The following is a 26,525-nucleotide window of genomic DNA, read 5'->3' on the forward strand; positions in this document are numbered from 1 at the left end:
CACAAACAACAGCCAATGTTAACCTTAAACACTAGTTGAAGGTCCAGTGCAGTACAACTGTGATTTACCTGTATTTTAAATATAATTCCATACTGTGAAATTGTGAAAATAGTGATAATTCCATCTTAGTGTAAGAGCTGTTTGAAAAGTCCTCCTGAAATTTCAACATGTTTTGTGGGATGGAGTTTTGGCCAATAAGAATGTCAAACCACAGCTTTCCCCCACCCCACAGTCCTAACAAAATTATTGCTTGAGAAATTGCTATTTGGTAAGAAACTATTTTTGTTGAAAGAAGAAATTTTAATTTGAAAAATCACAGTAGGGTACTTAATTGTTACCCAGAAATGATTTGATATTGGTATACAAATGGCTGGATTGGACCTTTTAAAGGACAACTTATTGTATTTCGGATGTAAATGGTATGTTATAGAAGTGTCCAGAAAAAATCTTAACTTCTTAATATGCTGTCTGGGGAGTCCAACATCTGGGGGGAGAGTTGGCTCCCAAAGCTCTGGGCTTCATGCTACGCCAGTGTTTATCATTTTGAGGTTCCGAATTATCCAATTATCATAGCGAATTAGGTCAAGGTCAAGGTTATCGGGACTATATACAACCAGTCTTAAATAGTTTGATAACAAAAGTAGGCTGTGATGATGAGATTATAAAACTATTGACTATACAAGTGCGCTATTTTCTGTTGATTTATACAGCTTGTGTCATACCAAGAGGTCTAAGACAGGTTGGAATAATTTGCATACAGGGAGGGACCAGGGAATTTGGTCACAATGCGGACGCAGTGGGCAGATAAGAAACACATTTTAAGTCATGCGTCAATGCAACAAATCCCGATCAGATAATGATCGGATCATTTTAATCAGATGAGGACAACCACCTATTAACGCAAGGTGCAACCACGGCTTCTGTGTAACTAATGGCTGGTCCAGATAAGAGGTCTGGCTCTACTTCAAACCTAACAGCTCTGTCACAGGGTATTCAGCCCCCTGATTCAAGGCTTTGAGTTTAAGCCAGTGTAACACCATCCCCAACAATATAGAACTTTCTACCTAGCATGGCCAATGTTCTTTAAAGTTTGGAGCTAAATGTACTCCTCCTCTAATGCATCTCAGTAGACACTCCTGTCACTTCTTGTCTTAAAAGGGGCCTCAGCTTGTTTTGGGTCCACAAGCTTTCAGTCTGTGGTTCTACATTATTGAAAGAGAGAGATACCTAGAGATACTTTTACTTACTTTAAAATCCGACTCCCTTTTTTGTTTTCTGTCGCAAGTGGAACGGGTCACTGCAGTTTCAGTTTTAGATGCAGGTTAGTCGGAAAAAAACCAATCAAAAACAAGATTGAAGCTCAAATTGGCCATGGCCCATGGGCATGATGCAAATTCTAAAAAGAATAATATTTGCTGCCATACATTTTCACTGTCATTTCATTTTTAGTCCAACTCAGAGATAAAAGCCTAAGAAGTGAATATTTCATGATTACGGAGAGACTACTGATCTGTAGCATCTAACGGACGACACACACAACTCTCTAAAATGATTTTTGGATAGATTCCAGGCACTTCCAGTAACATTAAGTGTTCAGCCATCAGAGAACAATCATCGATGTAGAATGTGGATAACGTGGCTCAATAAGGAAATGTATATAAAAAAAACATAAAGCCTTTAGCACTTGTCGTTTTGCGGCATGGTCATTAAAGGGTAAAGGGTACCATTTGGACTCAATTAAAGACACGTTTATCCTTGCTTGGAGCCCAGCTGCTAGGCTTATGCAAATGCCTTTCACAATGTAAATAGCAGGCAGCCCAGAAATACAATGAATAGAATGGACATCCTCCTCTATAAAAGTTGATTGTTTGTCAGTCTAATGTCTAATTTCAGTGTCGAAATCGCTTCAGGCAAGCATTCTAATTTCAGAGATAGGTCTCCATTAAAATGGGCCTGGCTGTTCTTGTCTCAATGAAAAACAATAGTGCTAAATTAATGAGTATAGTGCGTGCTCACTTCATCACAACACTAATTTAACCTTACCCCCCATCCACACAAAGCCCTTTCCTCAACCACTCAAAATGATTGATTGAAAGACACTTAGGGTAGCCTACATAATACCCACCGGCAGCTAAATCATGCAACCTCATATTCAAACATAAAGTTGACATTTTGATTGATGTCACACACACACAGACACTCACTCTTCCCTCAGTGGCAGTAAGTATGTACGATTCACTCTTCTGTGCTAAGGGGTCATTTACTCACAGCCTCCTCAGTAATGTACTAAGTGGATCATCCAATTAGATCCCATTGTATGCTCTAAGGAGGAGACATCACACTAGTGCATGCAGAGCCTGGATGGACGGATAGCAGGGGAAAACGAGGGACAGTGAAAGATAGATGCTTGCCACCCACATCATTTTAAGTACAGTCTAATTTTAAAGAAGATTACTCATACTTTCTACACGATGAATAACAGATTATTTTGTATATCTAGGCAAGTCAGTTAAGAACAAATTCATATTTACATCGACAGTCTACTGGGAAACAGTGGGTTAACTGCCTTGTTCAGGGGTAAAACAACAGATTTTCACCTTGTCAGCTCAGGGATTCAATCCAGCAACATTTTGGTTACTGGCTAAATGCTCTAACCACTAGGCTACCTGCCACCCCTGGCGATGTCAGGGGATCCTTGACAGGCTACACAGCGAGAGAGACGGGTCCTTCATGTTCAATTATTCACCTCATCACACACTGGAAATGCTTTTTCTGTCATGTACTACCCTTTTCGATGGCTCACACACACACACACACACACACAGACACACACACACACACACACACACACACACACACACACACACACACACACACACACACACACTCACCCTTTATGTGAGCTAAGCATAATGGCTTTGTCATGACTGGGAGGGCTAAAAATGTTGATCATCTTGTCTCCTCTCCCTATTCACAGTCTACGTGCCACGAGGGGACAGCAAGTCAGACTGGTGTTTTCAATACATGATATTAGTTATTAATAACAAAAATACAGTTGAAGTCGGAAGTTTACATACACTTAGGTTGAAGTCATTAAAACTTCTTATGGTCTCGACAACATTCCGCTGAAAAGGCAGAGCTCGAAATTCAAAAATATTTTTTTGAAATATGTAACTTTTATACATTCACATACATTCAAACAGTTTTAGAAACTTCAGAGTGTTTTCTATTCAAATCTACTAATAATATGCATATATTAGCAACTGGACCTGAGCAGCAGGCAGTTTACTCTGTACATGATTTTCATCCAAACGCGAAAATGCTGCCCCCTATCCCAAACAGGTTTAAAGTTCATTTTTCAACCACTCCACAAATTTCTTGTTAACAAACTATAGTTTTGGCAAGTCGGTTAGGACATCTACTTTATGCATGACAGAAGTAATTTTTCCAATAATTGTTTACAGACAGATGATTTCACGTATAATTCACTGCATCACAATTCCAGTGGGTCAGAAGTTTACATGCACTAAGTTGACTGTGCCTTTAAACAGCTTGGACATTTCCCGAAAATGATGTCATGGCTTTAGAAGCTTCTGATAGGCTAATTGACATCATTTGAGTCAATTGGATGTGTACCTCTGGATTTATTTCAAGGTCTACCTTTAAACTTGGTGCCTCTTTGCTTGACATCATGGGAAAATCAAAAGAAATCAGCCAAGACCTCAGAAAAAAAAATTGTAGACCTCTACAAGTCTGGCTCATACTTGGGAGCAATTTCCAAACACCTGAAGGTACCACATTCATCTGTACAAACAATGGTATGCAAGTATAAACACCATGGGACCACGCAGCTGTCATACCGCTCAGGAAGGAGACGCGTTCTGTCTCCTGGAGATGAACATACTTTGGTGCGAAAGGTGCAAATCAATCCCAGAACAACAGCAAAGGACCTTGTGAAGATGCTGGAGGAAACAGGCACAAAAGTATCTATATCCACAGTATTGACATAACCAGCAAGGAAGAAGCCACTGCTCCAAAACCTCCATAAAAAAAAGCCAGACTACGGTTTGCAAACTGCAAATGGGGACAAAGATCGTACTTTTTGGAAAAATGTCCTCTGGTCTGATGAAACAAAAATAGAACTGTTTGGTCATAATGACCATCTTTATGTTTGGTGTTATGGTGAGTGAATGAGGACCCAAAAGCGAACTAACTTAAACAGAGCTTCTTTAATAACCAAACATAGGTAGGCTCAGATAGACCGGCAGATTCCGACAGGACAGGACAAGGTTACAGCAAACATGACGACAGTCTGGTTCAGGCATGAATGACACAAACAAACAAGAATCCGACAAGGACAGGAGCAGAAACAGAGAGAGATATTGGGACCTAATCAGAGGGAAAAAAGGGAACAGGTGGGGAACGGGGTGAATGGGTAGTTAGAGGAGACAAGGGACAGCTGGGGGAAAGCGGGGGAGAAAAGGTAACCTAACACGACCAGCAGAGGGAGACAGGGTGAAGGGAAAGGACAGAGACAAGACAACATGACAGTACCCCCCCACTCACCGAGCGCCTCCTGGCGCACTCGAGGAGGAAACCTGGCGGCAACGGAGGAAATCATCAATCAGCGCACGGTCCAGCACGTCCCGAGAGGGAACCCAACTCCTCTCCTCAGGACCGTACCCCTCCCAGTCAACTAGGTACTGATGACCACGGCCCCGAGGACGCATGTCCAAGATTTTACGGACCCTGTAGATAGGTGCGCCCTCGACAAGGATGGGGGGGGGGGGGGAAGACGAGCGGGGGCGCGAAGAACGGGCTTAACACAGGAGACATGGAAGACCGGGTGGACGCGACGAAGATATCGCGGAAGAAGAAGTCGCACTGCGACAGGATTAATGACCTGAGAGATACGGAATGGACCAATGAACCGCGGGGTCAACTTGCGAGAAGCCGTCTTAAGGGGAAGGTTCTGAGTGGAGAGCCAAACTCTCTGACCGCGACAATATCTAGGGCTCTTAGTTCTACGCTTATTAGCAGCTCTCACAGTCTGCGCCCTATAACGGCAAAGTGCAGACCTGACCCTCTTCCAGGTGCGCTCGCAACGTTGGACAAAAGCCTGAGCGGAGGGGACGCTGGACTCGGCGAACTGAGATGAGAACAACGGAGGCTGGTACCCGAGGCTACTCTGAAAAGGAGATAGCCCGGTCGCAGACGAAGGAAGCGAGTTGTGGGCGTATTCTGCCCAGGGGAGCTGTTCTGACCAAGACGCAGGGTTGCGAAAAGAAAGACTGCGTAAGATGCGACCAATAGTCTGATTGGCCCGTTCTGCTTGACCGTTAGACTGGGGGTGAAAGCCGGAAGAGAGACTGACGGAAGCCCCAATCAAACGGCAAAACTCCCTCCAAAATTGAGACGTGAATTGCGGACCTCTGTCCGAAACGACGTCTGACGGAAGGCCATGAATTCTGAAAACATTCTCGATGATGATTTGTGCCGTCTCTTTAGCAGAAGGAAGCTTAGCAAGGGGAATGAAATGAGCCGCCTTAGAGAACCTATCGACAACCGTAAGAATAACAGTCTTCCCCGCTGACGAAGGCAGTCCGGTGACAAAATCTAAGGCGATGTGAGACCACGGTCGAGAGGGAATAGGAAGCGGCCTGAGACGGCCGGCAGGAGGAGAGTTACCGGACTTAGTCTGCGCGCAGACCGAACAAGCAGCCACGAAACGACGCGTGTCATGCTCCCGGGTGGGCCACCAGAAACGCTGGCGAATGGAAGCAAGCGTACCCCGAACGCCAGGGTGGCCGGCTAACTTGGCAGAGTGAGCCCACTGAAGAACGGCCAGACGAGTAGGAACGGGAACGAAAAGAAGGTTCCTAGGACAAGCGCGCGGCGACGGAGTTTGAGTGAGTGCTTGCTTTACCTGCCTCTCAATTCCCCAGACAGTCAACCCGACAACACGCCCCTCAGGGAGAATCCCCTCGGGGTCAGTGGAGGCTACTGAAGAACTGAAGAGACGAGACAAAGCATCAGGCTTGGTGTTCTTAGAGCCCGGACGATAAGAAATCACGAACTCGAAACGAGCGAAAAACAGCGCCCAACGCGCCTGACGCGCATTAAGTCGTTTGGCAGAACGGATGTACTCAAGGTTCCTATGGTCAGTCCAAACGACAAAAGGAACGGTCGCCCCCTCCAACCACTGTCGCCATTCGCCTAGGGCTAACCGGATGGCGAGCAGTTCGCGGTTACCCACATCATAGTTACGTTCCGACGGCGACAGGCGATGAGAAAAATACGCGCATGGGTGGACCTTGTCGTCAGAGAGGGAGCGCTGAGAAAGGATGGCTCCCACTCCCACCTCTGACGCGTCAACCTCGACAACGAACTGTCTAGAGACGTCAGGTGTAACAAGGATAGGAGCGGATGTAAAACGATTCTTGAGGAGATCAAAAGCTCCCTGGGCGGAAACGGACCACTTAAAGCACGTCTTGACAGAAGTAAGGGCTGTGAGAGGAGCTGCCACCTGACCGAAATTACGGATGAAACGACGATAGAAGTTCGCGAAGCCGAGAAAGCGCTGCAGCTCGACGCGTGACTTAGGGGCGGGCCAATCAATGACAGCTTGGACCTTAGCGGGATCCATCTTAATGCCTTCAGCGGAAATAACAGAACCGAGAAATGTGACGGAGGAGGCATGAAAAGTGCACTTCTCAGCCTTCACAAAAAGACAATTCTCTAAAAGGCGCTGGAGGACACGTCGAACGTGCTGAACATGAATCTGGAGTGACGGTGAAAAAATCAGGATATCGTCAAGGTAAACGAAAACAAAGATGTTCAGCATGTCTCTCAGGACATCATTGACTAATGCCTGAAAGACAGCTGGAGCGTTAGCGAGGCCGAAAGGAAGAACCCGGTATTCAAAGTGCCCTAACGGAGTGTTAAACGCCGTCTTCCACTCGTCCCCCTCCCTGATGCGCACGAGATGGTAAGCGTTACGAAGGTCCAACTTAGTGAAAAACCTGGCTCCCTGCAGGATCTCGAAGGCTGAAGACATAAGAGGAAGCGGATAACGATTCTTCACTGTTATGTCATTCAGCCCTCGATAATCTATGCAGGGGCGCAGAGACCCGTCCTTCTTCTTGACAAAAAAAAACCCCGCTCCGGCGGGAGAGGAGGAGGGGACTATGGTACCGGCGTCAAGAGCTACAGACAAATAATCTTCGAGAGCCTTACGTTCGGGAGCCGACAGAGAGTATAGTCTACCCCGGGGGGGGGTGGTTCCCGGAAGGAGATCAATACTACAATCATACGACCGGTGTGGAGGAAGAGAGGTGGCCCTGGACCGACTGAACACCGTGCGCAGATCGTGATATTCCTCCGGCACCCCTGTCAAATCACCAGGCTCCTCCTGTGAAGAAGAGACAGAGGAAACAGGAGGGATAGCAGACATTAAACATTTCACATGACAAGAGACGTTCCAGGAGAGGATAGAATTACTAGACCAATTAATGGAAGGATTATGACAAACTAGCCAGGGATGGCCCAAAACAACAGGTGTAAAAGGTGAACGAAAAATTAAAAAAGAAATGGTTTCACTATGATTACCAGAAACAGTGAGGGTTAAAGGTAGCGTCTCACGCTGAATCCTGGGGAGAGGACTACCATCCAGGGCGAACAAGGCCGTGGGCTCCTTTAACTGTCTGAGAGGAATGTCATGTTCCCGAGCCCAGGTCTCGTCCATAAAACAGCCCTCCGCCCCAGAGTCTATTAAGGCACTGCAGGAAGCTGACGAACCGGTCCAGCGTAGATGGACCGACAAGGTAGTGCAGGATCTTGAAGGAGAGACAGGAGTAGTAGCGCTCACCAGTAGCCCTCCGCTTACTGACGAGCTCTGGCCTTTTACTGGACATGAAGTGACAAAATGACCAGCGGAACCGCAATAGAGACAGAGGCGGTTGGTGATTCTCCGTTCCCTCTCCTCAGTCGAGATGCGGATACCTCCCAGCTGCATGGGCTCAGCACCCGAGCCGGCAGAGGAAGATGGTAGTGATGCGGAGAGGGAGGCGACGGAGAGCGCGAGCTCCTTTCCACGAGCTCGGTGACGAAGATCAACCCGTCGCTCAATGCGAATAGCGAGTTCAATCAAGGAATCCACGCTGGAAGGAACCTCCCGGGAGAGAATCTCATCCTTTACCTCTGCGCGGAAACCCTCCAGAAGACGAGCGAGCAAGGCCGGCTCGTTCCAGCCACTGGAGACAGCAAGAGTGCGAAACTCAATAGAGTAGTCTGTTATGGATCGATTGCCTTGACATAGGGAAGACAGGGCCCTGGAAGCCTCCTCCCCAAAAACAGATCGATCAAAAACCCGTATCATCTCCTCCTTAAAGTCTTGATACTGGTTAGTACACTCAGCCCTTGCCTCCCAGATTGCCGTGCCCCACTCACGAGCCCGTCCAATAAGGAGAGATATGACGTAGGCGACACGAGCAGTGCTCCTGGAGTAAGTGTTGGGCTGGAGAGAAAACACAATATCACACTGGGTGAGGAACGAGCGGCATTCAGTGGGCTCCCCAGAGTAACACGGCGGGTTATTGATTCTGGGCTCCGGAGATTCGAAAGCCCTGGAAGTGGCCGGTGGATCGAGGCGGAGATGGTGAACCTGTTCTGTGAGGTTGGAGACTTGGGTGGCCAGGGTCTCAACGGCATGTCGAGCAGCAGACAATTCCTGCTTGTGTCTGCCTAGCATCGCTCCCTGGATCTCGACGGCTGAGTGGAGAGGATCCGAAGTCGCTGGGTCCATTCTTGGTCGGATTCTTCTGTTATGGTGAGTGAATGAGGACCCAAAAGCGAACTAACTTAAACAGAGCTTCTTTAATAACCAAACATAGGTAGGCTCAGATAGACCGGCAGATTCCGACAGGACAGGACAAGGTTACAGCAAACATGACGACAGTCTGGTTCAGGCATGAATGACACAAACAAACAAGAATCCGACAAGGACAGGAGCAGAAACAGAGAGAGATATTGGGACCTAATCAGAGGGAAAAAAGGGAACAGGTGGGGAACGGGGTGAATGGGTAGTTAGAGGAGACAAGGGACAGCTGGGGGAAAGCGGGGGAGAAAAGGTAACCTAACACGACCAGCAGAGGGAGACAGGGTGAAGGGAAAGGACAGAGACAAGACAACATGACATTTGGAGGAAAAAGGGGGAGGCTTGCAAGTCAAAGAACGCCATACCCAACCGTGAAGCACGGGGGTGGCAGCATCATGTTGTGGGGGTGCTTTGCTGCAGGAGGGACTGGTGCACTTCACAAAATAGATGGCAACATGAGGTAGGACAATTATGTGGATATATTGAAGCAACATCTCAAGACATCAGTCAGGAAGTTAAAGCAAATGGGTCATCCAAATGGACAATGACCCCAAGCATACTTCCAAAGTTGTGGCAAAATGGCTTAAGGACAACAAAGTCAAGGTATTGGAGTGGCCATCACAAAGCCCTGACCTCAATCCTATGGGAGATTTGTGGGCAGACCTGAAAAAGTGTGTGCGAGCATGGAGGCCTACAAACCTGACTCAGTTACACCAGCTCTGTCAGGAGGAATGGGCCAAAATTCACCCAACTTATTGTGGGAAGCTTGTGGAAGGCTACCTGAGACGTTTGACCCAAGTTAAACAATTTAAAGGCATTGCTACCAAATACTAATTGAGTGTATGTAAAAATCTGACCCACTGGGAATGTGATGAAAGAAATAAAGCTGAAATAAATAATTCTCTCTACTATTATTCTGACATTTCACATTCTTAAAATAAAGTTGTGATTCTAACTGACCTAAGACAGGGAACTTTTACTCGGATTAAATGTAAGGAACTGTGAAAATCTTTAAATGTATTTGGTTAAGGTGTATGTAAACTTCCGACTTCAACTGTATGACGTAATTCCAAAACTTCTTGATGTTGTCATGAAATAGACATTTTTACCTAGACATGTGCATGTGCATGTGCACATTGCGACCCCAATAGAAAACACATGTAACTCTTGAAATATTGACCATATCGAGACGGTACTTCTAAGAAGTGCCATCTGGCCCTGTGGCTATTGAGGTACAGCAGAGCTCAGCTCTACTATTGACGTGAATGCTATGGGGAGGTCTCACAAGGAACATGCGTTCCTTGTGAGACCTCCCCATAGCATTCACGTCAATAGCCATGAAGTGCTTTGAAGGCTGGTTATGGCTCACATCAACACCGTCATCCCGGAAACCCAAGACCCACTCCAATTCGCATACCACCCCAACAGATCTACAGATGACGGAATCCCCATCGCAATCCACAATGTCCTTTCCCACCTGGACAAAAGGAACACCTATGTGAGAATGTTGTTCATTAACTACAGCTCAGCGTTCAACATCATAGTGCCCTCAAAGCATGGTGGTGCTTAGCTCAGTTTATCACTAAGCTAAGGACCCTGGGACTAAACACCTCCCTCTGCAACTGGATCCTGGACTTCCTAACGGGCTGTCCCTAGGTGGTAAGGGTAGGCAAAAACACATATATGCCACGCTGATCCCCTCAGGGGTGTGCGCTTAGTCCCCTCCTCTATTCCCTTTTCACCCACGACTGCGTGACCAAGTACACACTTCAACACCATCATTAAGTTTGCTGACGACACAACGTTGGTAGACCTGATCAGCAACAACGATGAGAGGAGGAGGTCAGAGACCTGGTGGTGTGGTGCCAGGACAACAACCTCTCCCTCAACATGAGCAAGACAAAGGAGCTGATTGTGGACCACAGGAAAAGGAGGGCCAAACACACCCCTATTCACATCAACAGGGCTGTATTGGAAAACTATCATGGTCAAAATATATCAAGACAGTCGTGAAGAGGGCACGATAACGCCTTTTCCCCCTCAGGAAACCCCCCCCCCCACACACTTTTGTTTTTACATTGATGCTACTCGCTGTTTATTATCTACGCATGGTCACTTTACCTACATGTACAAATTACCTCGACTAACCTGTACCCCTGTATATAGCCTCGTTATTGTTATTTTATTGTGTTGCTTTCTATTTTTTACTTTAGTTTATTTAGCAAATATTTTCTTAACTCTGTTTCTTGAACTGCATTGTTGGTTAAGGGCTTGTCAGTAAGCATTTCACCTGTTGTATTCGGCGCATGTGACAAATAACATTTGATTTGATTTTAGGTATAAATCCTGTCCTTTATGACCCTGCTGTAGCCTCTATGAGGTAATGGATTGGCTACGTGTGTCACTGTGGGTGTCTGAGTGCCAGCTGGTCCTCTGTGTGGCAGGGCTTTGTGTCAGGCAGGTCAGCTGGGGCTTGGGGGAACCAGCAGCAACCCTTCTTCCCACTACACACACTCACTCAAAGAGATCACTCCCTTCAAACCCCACTCTCAGTGTCGCCACGAAACCCCCACCCACACCAATCATTCTCCAGTGACTGAAAACCTTAATCATGGTGATCCTAGAAGGCCTGAGGGTCAGATGGATGTTTATAATATATATACATTTCGATGATGTAGGCTTAATCTTGATGAAATTACAACATTTTCCTAAATACAAGAAGACCCTCTGATAGGTTTAGTGGAGACAGTTCACATACATTATCTTAAATATCTATGATAGTCAATGTAAAATGAGTGCAATTAACCACAGATTTAAGGAAATATTGCCCTACCGCTAATGCAGAGCACTTGGAATGGATATCCTTAAATCAATAATGGTCCATCTGTGAACATTGTGCAAAATATTCCTCTGATCAACATCCTATCATGGAAAAGTTGATCAATTAAGGTTTTTATGTTAAAAGGTGGAAACAATTTAGACTGCTTGTCTAAAACAAGGGCTTACTTCTACAGAGGCTGAGAATGTGGGCGAGCTTAAACTGATATAGCAGCACTGAATGCGACTCAAAGCCGCTTAAAGCCCTCAGCAGCAGCACCAGTGGTGTAAAGTATTGAAAATAATGTACTTTTTACTTCATACATTTTCCCTGACATCCAAAAGTACTTAGCAGGACAGGCAAATACTCAAATTCACGCACTTATCAAGAGAACATCCCTGGTCATCCCTACTGCCTCTGATCTGGTGGACTCACTAAACACACATGTTTCATTTGTAAAGGATGTCTGAGTGTTGAAGATAGCCCCTGGCTATTCTTAAATTTAAAAAAACATGAAAACCTGGTTTGCTTAATATAAGGAATAAAAAATTACTTATACTTTTACTTTTAAAACGTAAGTATATTTTAGCAATTACATTTACGTTTGATACTTAAGTATACTTAAAACCAAATACTTTTATTTGACTTTTACTCAAGTAGTATTTTTCTGGGTGACTTTTACTTGAGTCATTTTCTATTAAGGTATCTTTAATTTTACTCAAGTATGACAATTGGGTACTTTTCCCACTTTTTCCCACTGCACCATTTGCTATTTATTCTAAAGTGTAGTCATATATTTTACACTCAAATATGGTGTTGTCTGTTTAATAGGAGTACATCAACTACCAGACAAAAGTCCACACAAAGACTGGCACACTTCAGGAGACAAAGAAAGAGAGGGGTTCTTTCTCTTCATCCAGAGAGGTGTTTGTTCAGAGTGGGTGCAGGGCAGTGTGGGAGGAACAGAGAAGGGAAGGGAGGAACAGAGAGGGGAGGGGAGGTTATTACACAGTCAGTTGATGGAGAAAATGGGCAGAGGGAGTTTGGGAGTGTAAAGAATCCATTGTGAGAAAAGGAGTTAATCACTTGAGCGGCGTGTGCCGGTGTAAAAGGAGCACATGTTGTACACCCCATCCCCTGGGGGGGCTTCCAAGGTCCCATCTCCTGCCTTGCTGAATTTACATGTCAGTAAAGGAAGACCCACCCCCTCAGAATGGTACCCTCTTGGCGTGGTGATGTGTTCACTGCATGATTGGTTCATTCAGACACACACACTCAGACACACAAACACAGCTACATGGTATTTCCAGGACTGGACCGATTGCAGCGCGTTAGTCTGCTAGATGGATGCTTTTCCGTGGCAGTAAGTCAATGTGAATATTTTCTAGTCTTGTGATGAATTCTGGTGGTGAATTCTAGAATTTGAAAGGGATTGTAAGATAATTAGTTGAGATACATCAACCAGACAGACAGCAGGGGGAGGGGAGAAGAACGATGTCAAAGATTGTTTACATGTGGCATCTGGCATTTGTTCTGTACTTGAACAGGTATACATCTAGATTATTATTAGCTATTATTTGTGCATTGTAAGGGAACAATGCCAAACAGTACAATCATGTAGAATGTATCCTCATCCTGAATGAAGCTAAATATATTTTTCTTTCTAGTGGCCAAGTGGCTGTATTCTCTTTTGTCCATTGTGATTCTAGTCCTTGTCCACATAGCTATTATTGCATTTTCTATGAAAACATAAGATGAGCAAAAGAGGCGCATGTTTTGTCAATCTTTTCATCTCCTCCTGAGAGACAAACAGTGCAAAACTAACGCTCCTTATTCAATCAAAACAACCGCACTTGCACAATGCTCTAATCATGAAGAGCATTAACAGTGACAGCTATGCATGTCTTTCAGGCCAGCCACACTGTGGAAATAATGATTTGCAACAGATTAGCCGTCAGCTACGTACTACTTAATGGGACTATTATAGTTGGCCCTTTGAAACCATGCTTTTGTTCCTGTGGACATTATGCTTAAAGAAAGGACACCAGGTGGTTGGGGAGCCCAAAGGCAATATCATTCACTTCGGAGACCTCTGCTTATTAGTAACTAGTGTGAACTAGTGTACACTATAGGTCTGTTCCCTAGAGGATTAGAGACCATGGTTGGCAACATCTGGGACCTTGTATCTCCCAGGGCAGGGGTGAGGAAGAGAGGGTACGTTTACAGCAGGGGTAGGCCACCCTGGTCCTGGAGGGCAGCAGGTACTTTATGTTTTTGATTTAACCGACCTGGAAGACCAGGTGTGTTGAATTTAGGCAATCATTGAACTGATCAATTAGCTCAATTGGTTAGCTGTGGTGCCTTGTTGGAACAAATTCCTGCAGTACCAGTGGCACTCCAGGAACAGGGTGGCCTACCGTCGGGCTACAGTATGGTTGTTGCAGAAAATAAATCCCTTTATAGAACAAAGTTATATTCACAAAATACAACAATAACAAAACATCTGAAATCGAAATGTCTTCCCTGCAGATGGAAACATTGACAATACCGACCTGGGGTCAAGAGTATAACACCCATTCCCAGTACCTCTTCAACAGCATACGTTAAAGCTGCCAGGACATCTCTTCTGCCCTCACCTATGCCCAGAGACCATGGGAAGTGTCAGCAGCTTCATCTCAGGTCCCAGTCTCCACAGCAAGCACCGTCAGGCCACGGAGTACAAACTAAAGAAGGCAGGCCATCCCCGGAAAACGGGCCGGAGCCTGGATGGCCTACTGAAGTACAGCTTTGCTCAGGGGTCTTCCAACCACACCACTAAAGGCATCTCTCAGGCAGGCAGAAGTGAGGACTTATTTTACTTAAAGGTGAGCCAGAAGTCGCGGATGACTCACCGCAGAGGCGTCCCAACAGAAGATCATGTAGGAGAGGGACATTCTACTGATATGGAACCAGACGGTAGAGAGACACCTAAACTGCTGCCTATGTCTGGGAAACTGGAGAAGGTGAGACTCTGACTTGCTCAACATCATTTTGAATATGCCTGTGTTGTATAATTAATAACCAGTAAGACAACGTCAAACACAAGATCAGACAAGCACAGTAGGTACTACAGCAAACAACCACATTACCTCTGTTGAAGCACCAAGCCTTGTGTTGTCCAGTCTGTTTTGAACCATCTCCAAGATTGATGACTAAAGCCCCAATTCTGAGTTAGTTTTTTTAGCCTAACTGCAGCAGCACGTAACCACACTCAAAGCCATAGACATAGCTAGGTGAAAGGACTGACAGTCCAAGAGATTGAAATAACAATTGTAAACTTTTTGAAACTATACCGTATTTGTTAACAAAGACTAAAATGACAGCAAAAACAAGCAATTGAGTAAAATAACCTTATATAACCTTATGATTGTGCGCTCAAGAAGGCATTATAAGTTATATTCTTCAAGAATGAATGGGTAGGCTATATTCTATTAATGAAAAGTAAATATTAAATATTGCTATGGCTTGATATTTTGTAAGATGTCATCAGTGATGTACTTATGCAAACCCTGCTCTCTGAATAAATCAAATCACATTTTATTGGTCACATACACATGGTTACCAAATGTTAATGTGAGTGTTACAAAATGCTTATGCTTCTAGTTCCGACAATGCAGTAATATCTAACAAGTAATCTAACAAATTCACAACAACTACCTTATACACACAACTGTAAAAGGATGAATAAGAATTTGTACATATAAATATATAGATCAGCGATGGCCGTGTGCCATAGGCAAGATGCAGTAGATGGTATAGAATACAGTATATACAGTGGGGAGAACAAGTATTTGATACACTGCCGATTTTGCAGGTTTTCCCACTTACAAAGCATGTAGATGTCTGCAATGTTTATCATAGGTACACTTCAACTGTGAGAGACAGAATCTAAAACAAAAATCCAGAAAAAATCACATTGTATGATTTTTAAGTAATTAATTTGCATTTTATTGCATGACATAAGTATTTGGTCACCTACCAACCAATACGAATTCTGTCTCTCACAGACCTGTTAGTTTTTCTTTAAGAAGCCCTCCTGTTCTCCACTCTTTACCTGTATTAACTGCACCTGTTTGAACTCGTTTCCTGTATAAAATACACCTGTCCACACACTCAATCAAACAGACTCCAACCTCTCCACAATGGCCAAGACCAGAGAGCTGTGTAAGGACATCAGGGATAAAATTGTAGACCTGCACAAGGCTGGGATGGGCCACAGGACAATACGCAAGCAGCTTGGTGAGAAGGCAACAACTGTTGGCGCAATTATTTGAAAATGGAAGAAGTTCAAGATGACGGTCAATAACCCTCGGTCTTGGGCTCCATGCAAGATCTCACCTCGTGGGAGGCTACAGTCTCAAAGAAAACCATTAGTAACACACTACGCCATCATGGATTGAAATCCTGCAGGTCCCCCTGCTCAAGCCAGCGCATGTCCAGGCCCGTCTGAAGTTTGCCAATGACCATCTGGATGATCCAGAGGAGGAATGGGAGAAGGTCATGTGGTCTGATGAGACAAAAATAGAGCTTTTTGGTTTAAACTCCACTCGCCGTGTTTGGAGGAAGAAGAAGGATGAGTACAACCCCAAGAACACCATCCCAACCGTCAAGTATGGAGGTGGAAACATCATTCTTTGGGGATGCTTTTCTGCAAAGGGGACAGGACGACTGCACCGTAATGAGGGGAGGATGGATGGGGCCATGTATCGCGAGATCTTGGCCAACAACCTCCTTCCCTCAGTAAGAGCATTGAAGATGGGTCGTGGCTGGGTCTTCCAGCATGACAACGACCCGAAACACACAGCCAGGGCAACTAAGGAGTGGCTCCGTAAGAAGCATCTCAAGGTCCTGGAGTGGCCTAGCCAGTCTCCAGAACTGAACCCAATAGAAAATCTTTGGAGGGAGCTGAAAGTCTGTGTTGCCCAGCGACAGCCCCGAAAGCTGAAGGATCTGGAGAAGGTCTGTATGGAGGGGTGGGCCAAAATCCCTGCTGCAGTGTGTGCAAGCCTGGTCAAGAACTACAGGAAACGTATGATCTCTGTAACAAAGGTTTCTGTACCAAATATTAAGTTCTGCTTTTCTCTATTAAATACTTATGTCATGTAATAAAATGCAAATTAATTACTTAAAAATCATACAATGTGATTTTCCACATTTTTGTTTTAGATTCTGTCTCTCACAGTTGAAGTGTACCTTTGATAAAAAAAAATACAGACCTCTACATGCATTGTAAGTAGGAAAACCTGCAAAATCGGCAGTGTATCAAATACTTGTTCTCCCCACTGTACATATGAGATAAGTAATGTAGGATATGTAAACATTATTAAAGTGGCGTTATTGTTAGTGATGGCTGTTTAACAGTCTGATGGCCTTGAGATAGAAGCTGTTTTTCAGTCTCTCGGTCCCAGCTTGATGCATCTGTACTGACCTCGCCTTCTGGATGATAGCGGGGTGAACAGGCAGTGGCTCGGGTGGTTGTTGAGCTTGATGATCTTTTTGGTCTTCCTGTGACATCAGGTGCTGTAGGTATCCTGGTGGGCAGGCAGTTTGCCCCCGGTGAAGCATTGTGCAGTCTGCACTACCCACTGGAGAGCCTTGCGGTTGAGGGCGGTGCAGTTGCCATACCAGGCGGTGATATAGCCCAACAGGATGCTCTTGATTGTGCATCTGTAAAAGTTTGTGAGGGTTTTAGGTGACAAGCCAAATTTCTTCAGCCTCCTGAGGTTGAAGAGCTTCTTCACCACACTGTCTGTGTGGGTGGACCATTTCAGTTTGTCCGTGAAGTGTACGCCGAAGAACTTAAAACTTTCCACCTTCTGCACTACTGTCCCGTCGATGTGGATGGGGGGGTGCTCCCTCTGCTGTTTCCTGAATTCCACGATCATCTCCTTTGTTTTTTTGATGTTGAGTGAGAGGTTATTTTCCTGACCCCACACTCCGAGGGCCCTCACCTCCTCCCTGTAGGCCGTCTCGTTGTTGTTGGTAATCAAGCCTACCGCTGCAGTGTCGTCTGCAAACTTGATGATTGAGTTGGATGCGTGCATGGCCACACAGTCATGGGTGAACAGGGAGTACAGGTGAGGGCTGAGAACGCACCCCTGTGGGGCCCCAGTGTTGAGGATCAGCGGGGTGGAGATGGGGGGCGGCCCATCAGAAAGTCCAGGACCCAGTTGCACAGGGCGGGGTCGAGACCCAGGGTCACGAGCTTAATAATGAGTTTGGAGGGTACTATGGTGTTAAATGCTGAGCTGTAGTCAATGAACAGCATTCTTACATAGGTATTCCTCTTGTCCAGATGGGATAGGGCAGTGTGCAGTGTGATGGCGATTCCATCGACAGTGGACCAATTTGGAGTGGGTCTAGGGTATCAGGTAGGGTGGAGGTGATATGATACTTGACTAGTCTCCCAAAGCTGGACAGGAGTCCACAAGCTTACCTCTCACACTTTAAAAGTGCCACACATTATTAACCCCGGTAAATCTAAGCGTTCTAAGCTGACATATGGAATTGTTTTAAGGTGGTCATAGTATGGATCATTTAACTACATGATTTTGAATTTTAGGACCCCTTTAAGTATATAAAAAAAAGATTAAATATTGAATTTGGCCTTTACTATTACAGCCCAGAGAAACACATTGTATAACACATTCATAAATTGTCCGAAAATAAATCATAACAATTTCAGGTTTTGAAATGTGTCTGTCCTATATCTAGGAGATAGAAGAAAGATCAGATAATATTGTTTGTATTTTTTTTACATATATTTAACCCTTTTTTGGGGTTGGCACAAAACTAACTTCATACCTCCATTCATTTTTTAAAACCGGTACCGGTTACCTATAAATGAGTCCTGTGACACTCATGTTTGTGAGATTCTCCCCTTTCCATGGAAGGGTCATAATAGTTTTGTAGGTCAAACCGTTCCTATGCTACAGACGTTTTTGTGAGAAGATGTCTTTTGGTCTGACAAACAGCGCTCTAGCTTTGTCAACTTTCACCACAGATGCGGAAGTGCGACATAGGTGGATGCGGTGGATTAAGATGCATCCAAAGTCTAAAAACAGATATCTCTATGTTATGGGGATTTTTAAAATTTTGTTACTTAAATTGAAGCACCAATCGATTCTAAGGTATTATTATCACAGAGTAGGGCTTTTCATATTTTCTCAGGCAGTACAACAAGGTGGAGGAGGAGGAGGTTGGGTATAACTAGTGGTGTTTCCAGATAGCACAGACAGAAATATCTTATGTTACATATCTTTCATGACAGTTTCATGTATTCTGTATATTTATACATTGCATGTTTACATGTACAAATCTCACATATCTGGGTGGATATAATCTGTTCCCCCCAGCACTAAATGATGGATTAGTCATTGGCAGTATTATTTGCTTACATGAACATCAACATTGGTTCTCCAGACCAACATGTTATCTGATCGACTTAATTTGTTCCATCTCCTTCCTCTACCTCTAGAATATGGACAAGGCTTTGATCCGGCCCACAGCCTTCAAGCCAGTCATCCCCAGGAGCACCTCTTCCACAGAGACTCACAACAACCTCACCCACCTCCTTAGTACCCCAGAGATAACCAGAGACTCCCAGGAGCCCCAACAGGACAGATTTTCAGGGACCCTCTCAGACTCTGGGCAGGATTCAATGTCCAGCCTGCCTACTCACAGCACCAGTGGGAGCCACAGTGCTTCCACAGGCCCATTGACTCAGTGTGCAGGAGGCACAGCCCATGGCATGACCCATCCCCAGCAGCCCCCCCTCTCTACATGGACCAACGGGAATGGCATAAGTGCCAGTGCCAGGGTCGCAGCTCTAAACAATGGAGGGGCAGCGAAGGCTAACAGGGACACCATCTCCCTCCCCTCCCCTCAGCAGCCTAGCCCTCTCTTGGAGGAGATGGGGGGCTGTAATCGCTCACCCATCTCCACAGATGAGTCCCTAATTGAGCTGCTGGAGCAGAGGCTGCTGGAGAGTGAGACAGAGCTGCAGGAGCTACAGGTGAGCTTTGAGGAGAAAGAGGTGGACACGTGCCAGCTGTTTGAGGAGAAGCAGAGGTATTGTGTTGAGGAGATGGAGGGCCTGAAGCAGAGGTGCTCCACCAAGCTCAGGCAGGTCTCCCAGAGGGCCGTGAAGAACCACCAGGCCTTGCAGCTGAAGGTCAGCCAGCTGCAGCAGGACAACCAGAGGCTCCAGGACGAGCTGGTCCAGATGACCCAGGAGAAGGACCTGATAGAGGTCAAACTGATGTCGTTTGAGATGGAGAAGAACCAACTAGACCCCACCTTAGAGGAGACCCAGTGGGAGGTAAGTGGCCAGCAGGTGTCATGAGCCAGGAGTTTTGACCATATGGTCCATATGGTCTTACCAGGGCTAATTGTAGACTGTGACTAGGGCTCAATGTATTTTCTGGTCAGGTCACTAGGATAAACGAGCTACTGAACACCAACAAAAGCAACCACTAGTTCAACACAGTTTTTACCCTTTCCATTTATTATTAGGTATGCCAAAAGGCTGGGGAGATCTCACTGCTGAAGCAGCAACTCAGGGACTCCCAGGCTTGTGTCACTCACAAGCTGAATGACATCGTCAGCCTCAAATCCTCGCTGAAGGAGACCCGGTCCAAAATGGAGGCACTGGAAAAGCAGAACAAATTGCAAGAGGAAAAGATACGCTCTCGCAGTGTGGATGTGGAGGTACTACGTCATTTTTCTGAAAAGAAAATCAGAGGAAGTATGATATGCAAACAGAATAGATTTCTTTACTGATTTTTAGCCGCTACACTAGTGGTGAGCCAATGTAAATCGCATTTAAGAGTGAGTGACAATGCTAAACCTAGGCCATTATCTACTTGACCTCCATGTTCAATAGAAAAATGCATTTGATAATGACACAATTCATATATTCCACCCCAGGTATGCCAAAATGAGCTCCAGCGCAAGAAGAACGAGGCTGATCTACTAAGAGCAAAGGTGGACATACTGGAGACAGACATCAATGAAATGAAAAAGGACCTGGCCCTGGCAAAAGAACATAGGCAGCAGCAAAAGGCCAAACTGGAGGCCCAGGAGAGGTCAGACCAGAGTGGGGGCACTGGAGGGAGCATGAGCACTGACTCCCTCCAGAGAGAGGTGAAGAAACTGAAAGTGGAGCTCAGGGAAGAGAGAGAGACTCAGGAGAGGCTGTCAAACAGCTTTGAGCATGAGAGACAGACGTGGAACAGGGAGAAGGACAGAGTCATCAAGTACCAGAAGCAGCTACAGCTCAACTATCTGCAGATGCACAAGAAGAACCAAGACCTGAAGAGGATCCTGCAGGAGCTCACAGCAGAGCTGGAGAGTCGACCGGAGTTTGACGTGGACATCCACAGCTCAGGGTTACACTATGAGGATATTATTGCCACAGAAATGTGAGGGAGAAACCCACAGAGAATAGTTATAACGATGCTCAAATGTTCTAACAGGGTTATAAAAAAGTCATATGAAACACATAATTTGTTATATCTGGCCAAAACACAGATAAGCTATTTCTGCCTTGGCAGGGACAGCATTTTCGTGATAATCAAGTTGGCTAACATACTGCTGCAGGATATGATAGAATTGCGGTCAGGTTTGGATCTTTTTTAATAAAAATCCTTCATTCTCTGTGACTGTGTAAAGCAGGCTTTAAAGGGCACATCCGGAGTTCAAACAATAACAAATAACAAAACAGCTAATGGGATGGGGCTTGAGAACTATAACTACACTCAAATTCATAGACAGAGCTATGGATGCAATGACTGATCATCCATGAGATCAAAATGATAGATTTAACTGTGTTTTGAAGCTACACAGTGTTTGTTTACATTGTCTTTGTATACAAACATTTTAGGTTCTATTGAGGTAAGAGAGTTGAACTAAGCTCTTTAAGCATTTATGAGTTATATTATTTAAGATTCAATGGCTATATTATCAATTTAGTCCAAAAATGGATGTAGCAACTCCAGATGGTCCTTTAAGCTTTTGTTATCCATAAGTGTGGTTTCCCGGAAACAGATTAAACATATTTTCCGATGAACATTCTCCATTGAGCCTGCTTTTTAGTCCAGGACTATGCTTAATCTGTTTCCAGGAAACCACCCCATAATGAAACCACCTTATAATGTTCAATTGACAGTAGCCTAGAAAGCCTACGAAATGGTTATTCCTCTTGAGAAGTTTCCTAGCATTGTAATGAATTGGGGCATTCTTTCTGTATGTGTCAAGTCCTACATAAGATGTTGTAAGCTCCACAACAACCACTGAGACACAGCAATATGATGTGTTTTTATTTAACCTTTTTGATCACAATCACCACTGTGGCCAGAGATGTTGCAGAGAGAATGAGGCAAGAGGCTGCCCTCGTCAGCGCCAACACAGATACTGGCATCTGCACATGTGTATGGGAGTTCACATATCTCTCCTGTAACATAATACAGTAGCTGCATGGCAACAAATGCGGATGCTTGCAGCCTCTCGCTTCACACAGTCTTTGTTTTTGTTGGAAGTCGCTTGCTCTTTGTGGTAACCATATACTGTAGCCGCGTCTACCTTTAAGTGTCAAAGCACTGGATGTACTGTAAATTTTGTGAATAATCATTCATATTATTTATTGATATAAAGGATACAAAAGTGGTAGTGATTAGTGTTGAAAGGAACTATGCACTTCCATTTTAAGAGGGGTTAGAACATGATTGGCAAAGTGCATCTCACACTACAGTTTTGAGAATGACACAAATATTAATTTTCACAAAGTTTGCTGCTCCAGTGTCTTTAGATATTTTTGTCAGATGTTACTATGGAATACTGAAGTATAATTACAAGCATTTCATAACTATCAAAGGCTTTTATTGACAATTGCATGAAGTTGATGCAAAGAGTCAATATTTGTAGTGTTGACCCTTCTAATTCAAGACCTCTGCAATCTGCCCTGGCATGCTGTCAGTTAACTTCTGGGCCACATCCTGAAGGATGGCAGACCATTCTTGCATAATAAATGCTTGGAGTTTGTCAGAATTTGTGGGGTTTTATTTGTTCACCCTCCTCTTCAGGATTGACCACAAGTTCTCAATGGGATTAAGGTCTGGGGAGTTTCCAGACCATGGACCCAAAATATCGATGTTTTGTTCCCCGAGCCACTTAGTTATCACTTTTGCCTTATGGCAAGGTGCTCCATCATGCTGGAAAAGGCATTGTTCATCACCAAACTGTTCCTGGATGGTTGGGAGAAGTTGCTCTTGGAGGACGTGTTGGTACCATTCTTTATTCATGGCTGTGTTCTTAGGCAAAATTGTGAGTGAGCCCACTCCCTTGGCTGAGAAGCAACCCCACACATGAATGGTCTCGGGATGCTTTACTGTTGGCATGACACAGGACTGATGGTAGCGCTCACCTTGTCTTCTCCGGACAAGCTTTTTTCTGGATGCCCTAAACAATCGGAAAGGGGATTCATCAGAGAAAATGACTTTACCCCAGTCCTCAGCAGTCCAATCCCTGTACCCTTTGCAGAATATCAGTCTGTCCCTGATGTTTTTCCTGGAGAGAAGTGGCTTCTCAGCTGCCCTTCTTGACACCAGGCCATCCTCCAAAAGTCTTCGCCTCACTGTGCGTGCAGATGCACTCACACCTGCCTGCTGCCATTCCTGAGCAAGCTCTGTACTGGTGGTGCCCCGATCCCGCAGCTGAATCAACTTCAGGAGATGGTCCTGGTGCTTGCTGGACTTTCTTGGGTGCCCTGAAGCCTTCTTCACAACAATTGAACCGCTCTCGTTCAAGTTCTTGATGATCCGATAAATGGTTGATTTAGGTGCAATCTTACTGGCAGCAATATCCTTGCCTGTGAAGCCCTTTTTGTGCAAAGCAATCATGACGGCACATGTTTCCTTGGAGGTAACCATGGCTGACAGAGGAAGAACAATGATTCCAAGCACCACCCTCCTTTTGAAGCTTCCAGTCTGTTATTCGAACTCAATCATCATGACAGAGTGATCTCCAGCCGTGTCCTTGTCAACACTCACACCTGTGTGAAAGAGAGAATCAATGACATGATGTCAGCTGGTCCTTTTGTGGCAGGGCTGAAATGTAGTGGAAATGCTTTTTGGGGATTCGGTTCAATTAATTGCAATTCATCTGATCACTCTTCATAACATTCTGGAGTATATGCAAATTGCCATCATACAAACTGAGGCAGCAGACTTTGTGAAAATGTATATTTGTGTCATTCTCAACTTTTGTCCACGACTGTACACTGAGAATGTCTCACTGGTAATGATATCTCAAAGATGTAAAACTTAGCTTTGGAGCTGATCACTTGAAAACAAATTCCGTCTGAGAATATCTAACATGTACTGTATCTATTGGTATATTTATGATACATACACAGAGACATGTTTTTCAAATCTGACAATAAATGTAGATGTATAGATAGATATATGTATATAAATAGATGTACACTACAAAATCAACAGTGTGGCTTTTCATAACATCTCTATCACTGAAAAATGATTTGGCTACTTGATATATTAAACATTTTCTCTTCCTCGTATTGTTTAATCCCAGCCGTTTGTGTTCGCATTGCCCTTCTGGCATCTTCTGCTATCACATGGAGGTTTTCAATCCATTTTTCCAACCTGACACCATGAAGGTTAGAAAATGGGAACGTAGCTTTTCTCAGACCTATAGAGGCATTCCAGCCTGTGTCAGTACTTGGACAGCAGTTAAGTACAGGAGATAGTATGATAATGGGGCCTTACCCAGCTGTGATTCTGATGGCTGGCTAACATTCAAGCACAAAGAGGTTTGAATAAATTAGCAGGCAGAGGCACATGTGCAACATACAAAAGAAAGGCACTGGTCATAGAACAACTAACTGTTTTGCAGATGTATAATAACCAAGTGAAATTGGACAGGTCCACGGCTAGCTCAGTCTTGACTCTAGTCGTCCAGACCAAACCGTTTGTTCATTGACGTTTGTGGGCTCTATTTAATCCGTATCGCGGAAGTTTAGTGATACAGTGTGATTTAAATTTCAAGTCAATGTTGTGTGTGAGCAATCATCTCATTTATCGCCTTAACTTCCTGGCAGAACTCAGCATGTGACCTGGTTGCTGATGACATCTAGGGGTGGGGTGTGGAAGTGGAAAATGGACTGAATATCATAACAATCTGGATTCACCAAATGTTGTACATTTACATATTTACATTTTAGTAATTTAGCAAACACTCTTATCCAGAGTGACTTACATTAGTGCATTCATTTTAAGATAGCTAGGTGAGACAACAACATACCACAATTGTAACAAGTACATTTTCCTTCAACAAAGTAGTTATCAGAAAAGTCAGTGCTAGTTTTATTTAAAAAAATATACAGTACCAGTCAAAAGTTTGGACACACCTACTCATTCTAGGGTTTTTCTTAATTTTTACTATCTTCTACAGTACGTTGTAGAATAATAGTGAAGACATCAAAACTATGAAATAACACATATGGAATCAGGGAGTAACCAAAAAAGTGTTAAACAAATAGCCACCCTTTGCCTTGATGACAGCTTAGCACACTCTTGGCATTCTCTCAACCAGCTTCATGAGGTAGTCACCTGGAATTCATTTCAATTAACAGGAGTGCCTTGTTAAAAGTTAGTTTGTGGAATTTCTTTCCTTCTTGATGTGTTTGTCACATTCACTCTCCGGTGCTCGAGGTCGTCAGGCTGCTCATTATTACACACACCTGTCACCATTGTTACGCGCTTCAGCGCCTCATCAGACTCACCTGGACTCAATCACCTACCTGATTAACTTCCCTATATATGTCACTCTTTTTGGTTATTTTTCCTAGGGGTTATTGTTTATGTTCCGTTGTTTCATGTCTGTACTCTACTCGTGTTTCTTGTTTTGTTCCTTGTGTTATTTATTATTAATGTCACTCCCTGAACTTTCTTCCCGACTCCCAGTGTACACGTTACAGCGTTTGAGCCAGTCACTTGTGTTGTGACAAGGTAGGGGTGGTATACAGAAGATAACCCTATTTGATAAAAGATCAAGTCCATATCATGGCAAGAACAGCTCAAATGAGCAAAGAGAAATGACTATCCAGCAATAAATTAAGACAAAACATTTCAAGAACTTGCGCTTGAACGTTTCTTCAAGCGCAGTCGCAAAAACCATCAAGCGCTATGATTATAAAGGCTCTCATGAGTACCGCCACAGGAAAGGACGACCCAGAGTTACCTCTGCTGCTGAGGATAAGTTCATTAGAGTTACCAGCCTCAGAAATTGCAGCCCAAATAACTGTTACACAGAGTTCAATTAACAGACACATCTCAACATCAACTGTTCAGAGGAGACTGCATGAATCAGGCCTTCATGGTTGAATTGCTACTAACCACTACTAAAGGACACCAATAAGAAGAGGGAACTTGCTTGGGCCATGAAACATGAGCAATGGACATTAGACCGTTGGAAATCTGTCCAAATTTGAGATTTTTGGTTCTAACCACTGTGTCTTTTTTAGACGCAGAGTAGGTGAAAGGATGATCTCCGCATGTGTGGTTCCCACCGTGAAGCATGGAGGAGGAGGTGTGATGGTGTGGGGGTGCTTTGTTGGTGACACTGTCAGGGATTTATTTAGAATTCAAGGGCAACAGCATTCTGCAGCGATACGCCGTCCCACCTGGTTTGCGCTTAGTGGGACTATCATTGGTTTTTCAACAGGGCAATAACCCAACACACCTCCAGGCTGTGTAAGGGCTATTTGACCAAGAAGGA

The 26,525-nt window shown here is 44.5% G+C and overlaps 1 protein-coding gene across 3 annotated transcripts in view; it reads left to right on the forward strand.

Annotated features, from left to right (window-relative positions):
• LOC110525418 (leucine zipper putative tumor suppressor 1) overlaps positions 1–22,781 on the forward strand; it is a 24,353-nt gene extending 1,572 nt beyond the window's left edge. The window contains exons 1-5 of one of the 3 annotated variants that reach the window (XM_036979561.2): positions 12,953–13,056; positions 14,223–14,695; positions 19,210–20,052; positions 20,247–20,441; positions 20,661–22,781. In XM_036979561.2, the coding sequence (XP_036835456.2) occupies positions 14,345–14,695; positions 19,210–20,052; positions 20,247–20,441; positions 20,661–21,158 (1,887 nt within the window). In that variant the 5' untranslated portion in view covers positions 12,953–13,056; positions 14,223–14,344 and the 3' untranslated portion in view covers positions 21,159–22,781. Of the gene's footprint in view, positions 1–12,952; positions 13,057–14,222; positions 14,696–19,209; positions 20,053–20,246; positions 20,442–20,660 lie in introns of those variants that run through there. The other 2 variants (XM_021605497.3, XM_021605498.3) reach the window with 2 other exon arrangements.
• The last annotated feature ends 3,744 nt before the right edge of the window (positions 22,782–26,525 follow it).

The sequence above is a fragment of the Oncorhynchus mykiss genome, chromosome 6 (assembly GCF_057628025.1).
Source record: "Oncorhynchus mykiss isolate SJ-2025 chromosome 6, ASM5762802v1, whole genome shotgun sequence".
NCBI classification, from domain to species: Eukaryota; Metazoa; Chordata; class Actinopteri; order Salmoniformes; family Salmonidae; genus Oncorhynchus; species Oncorhynchus mykiss.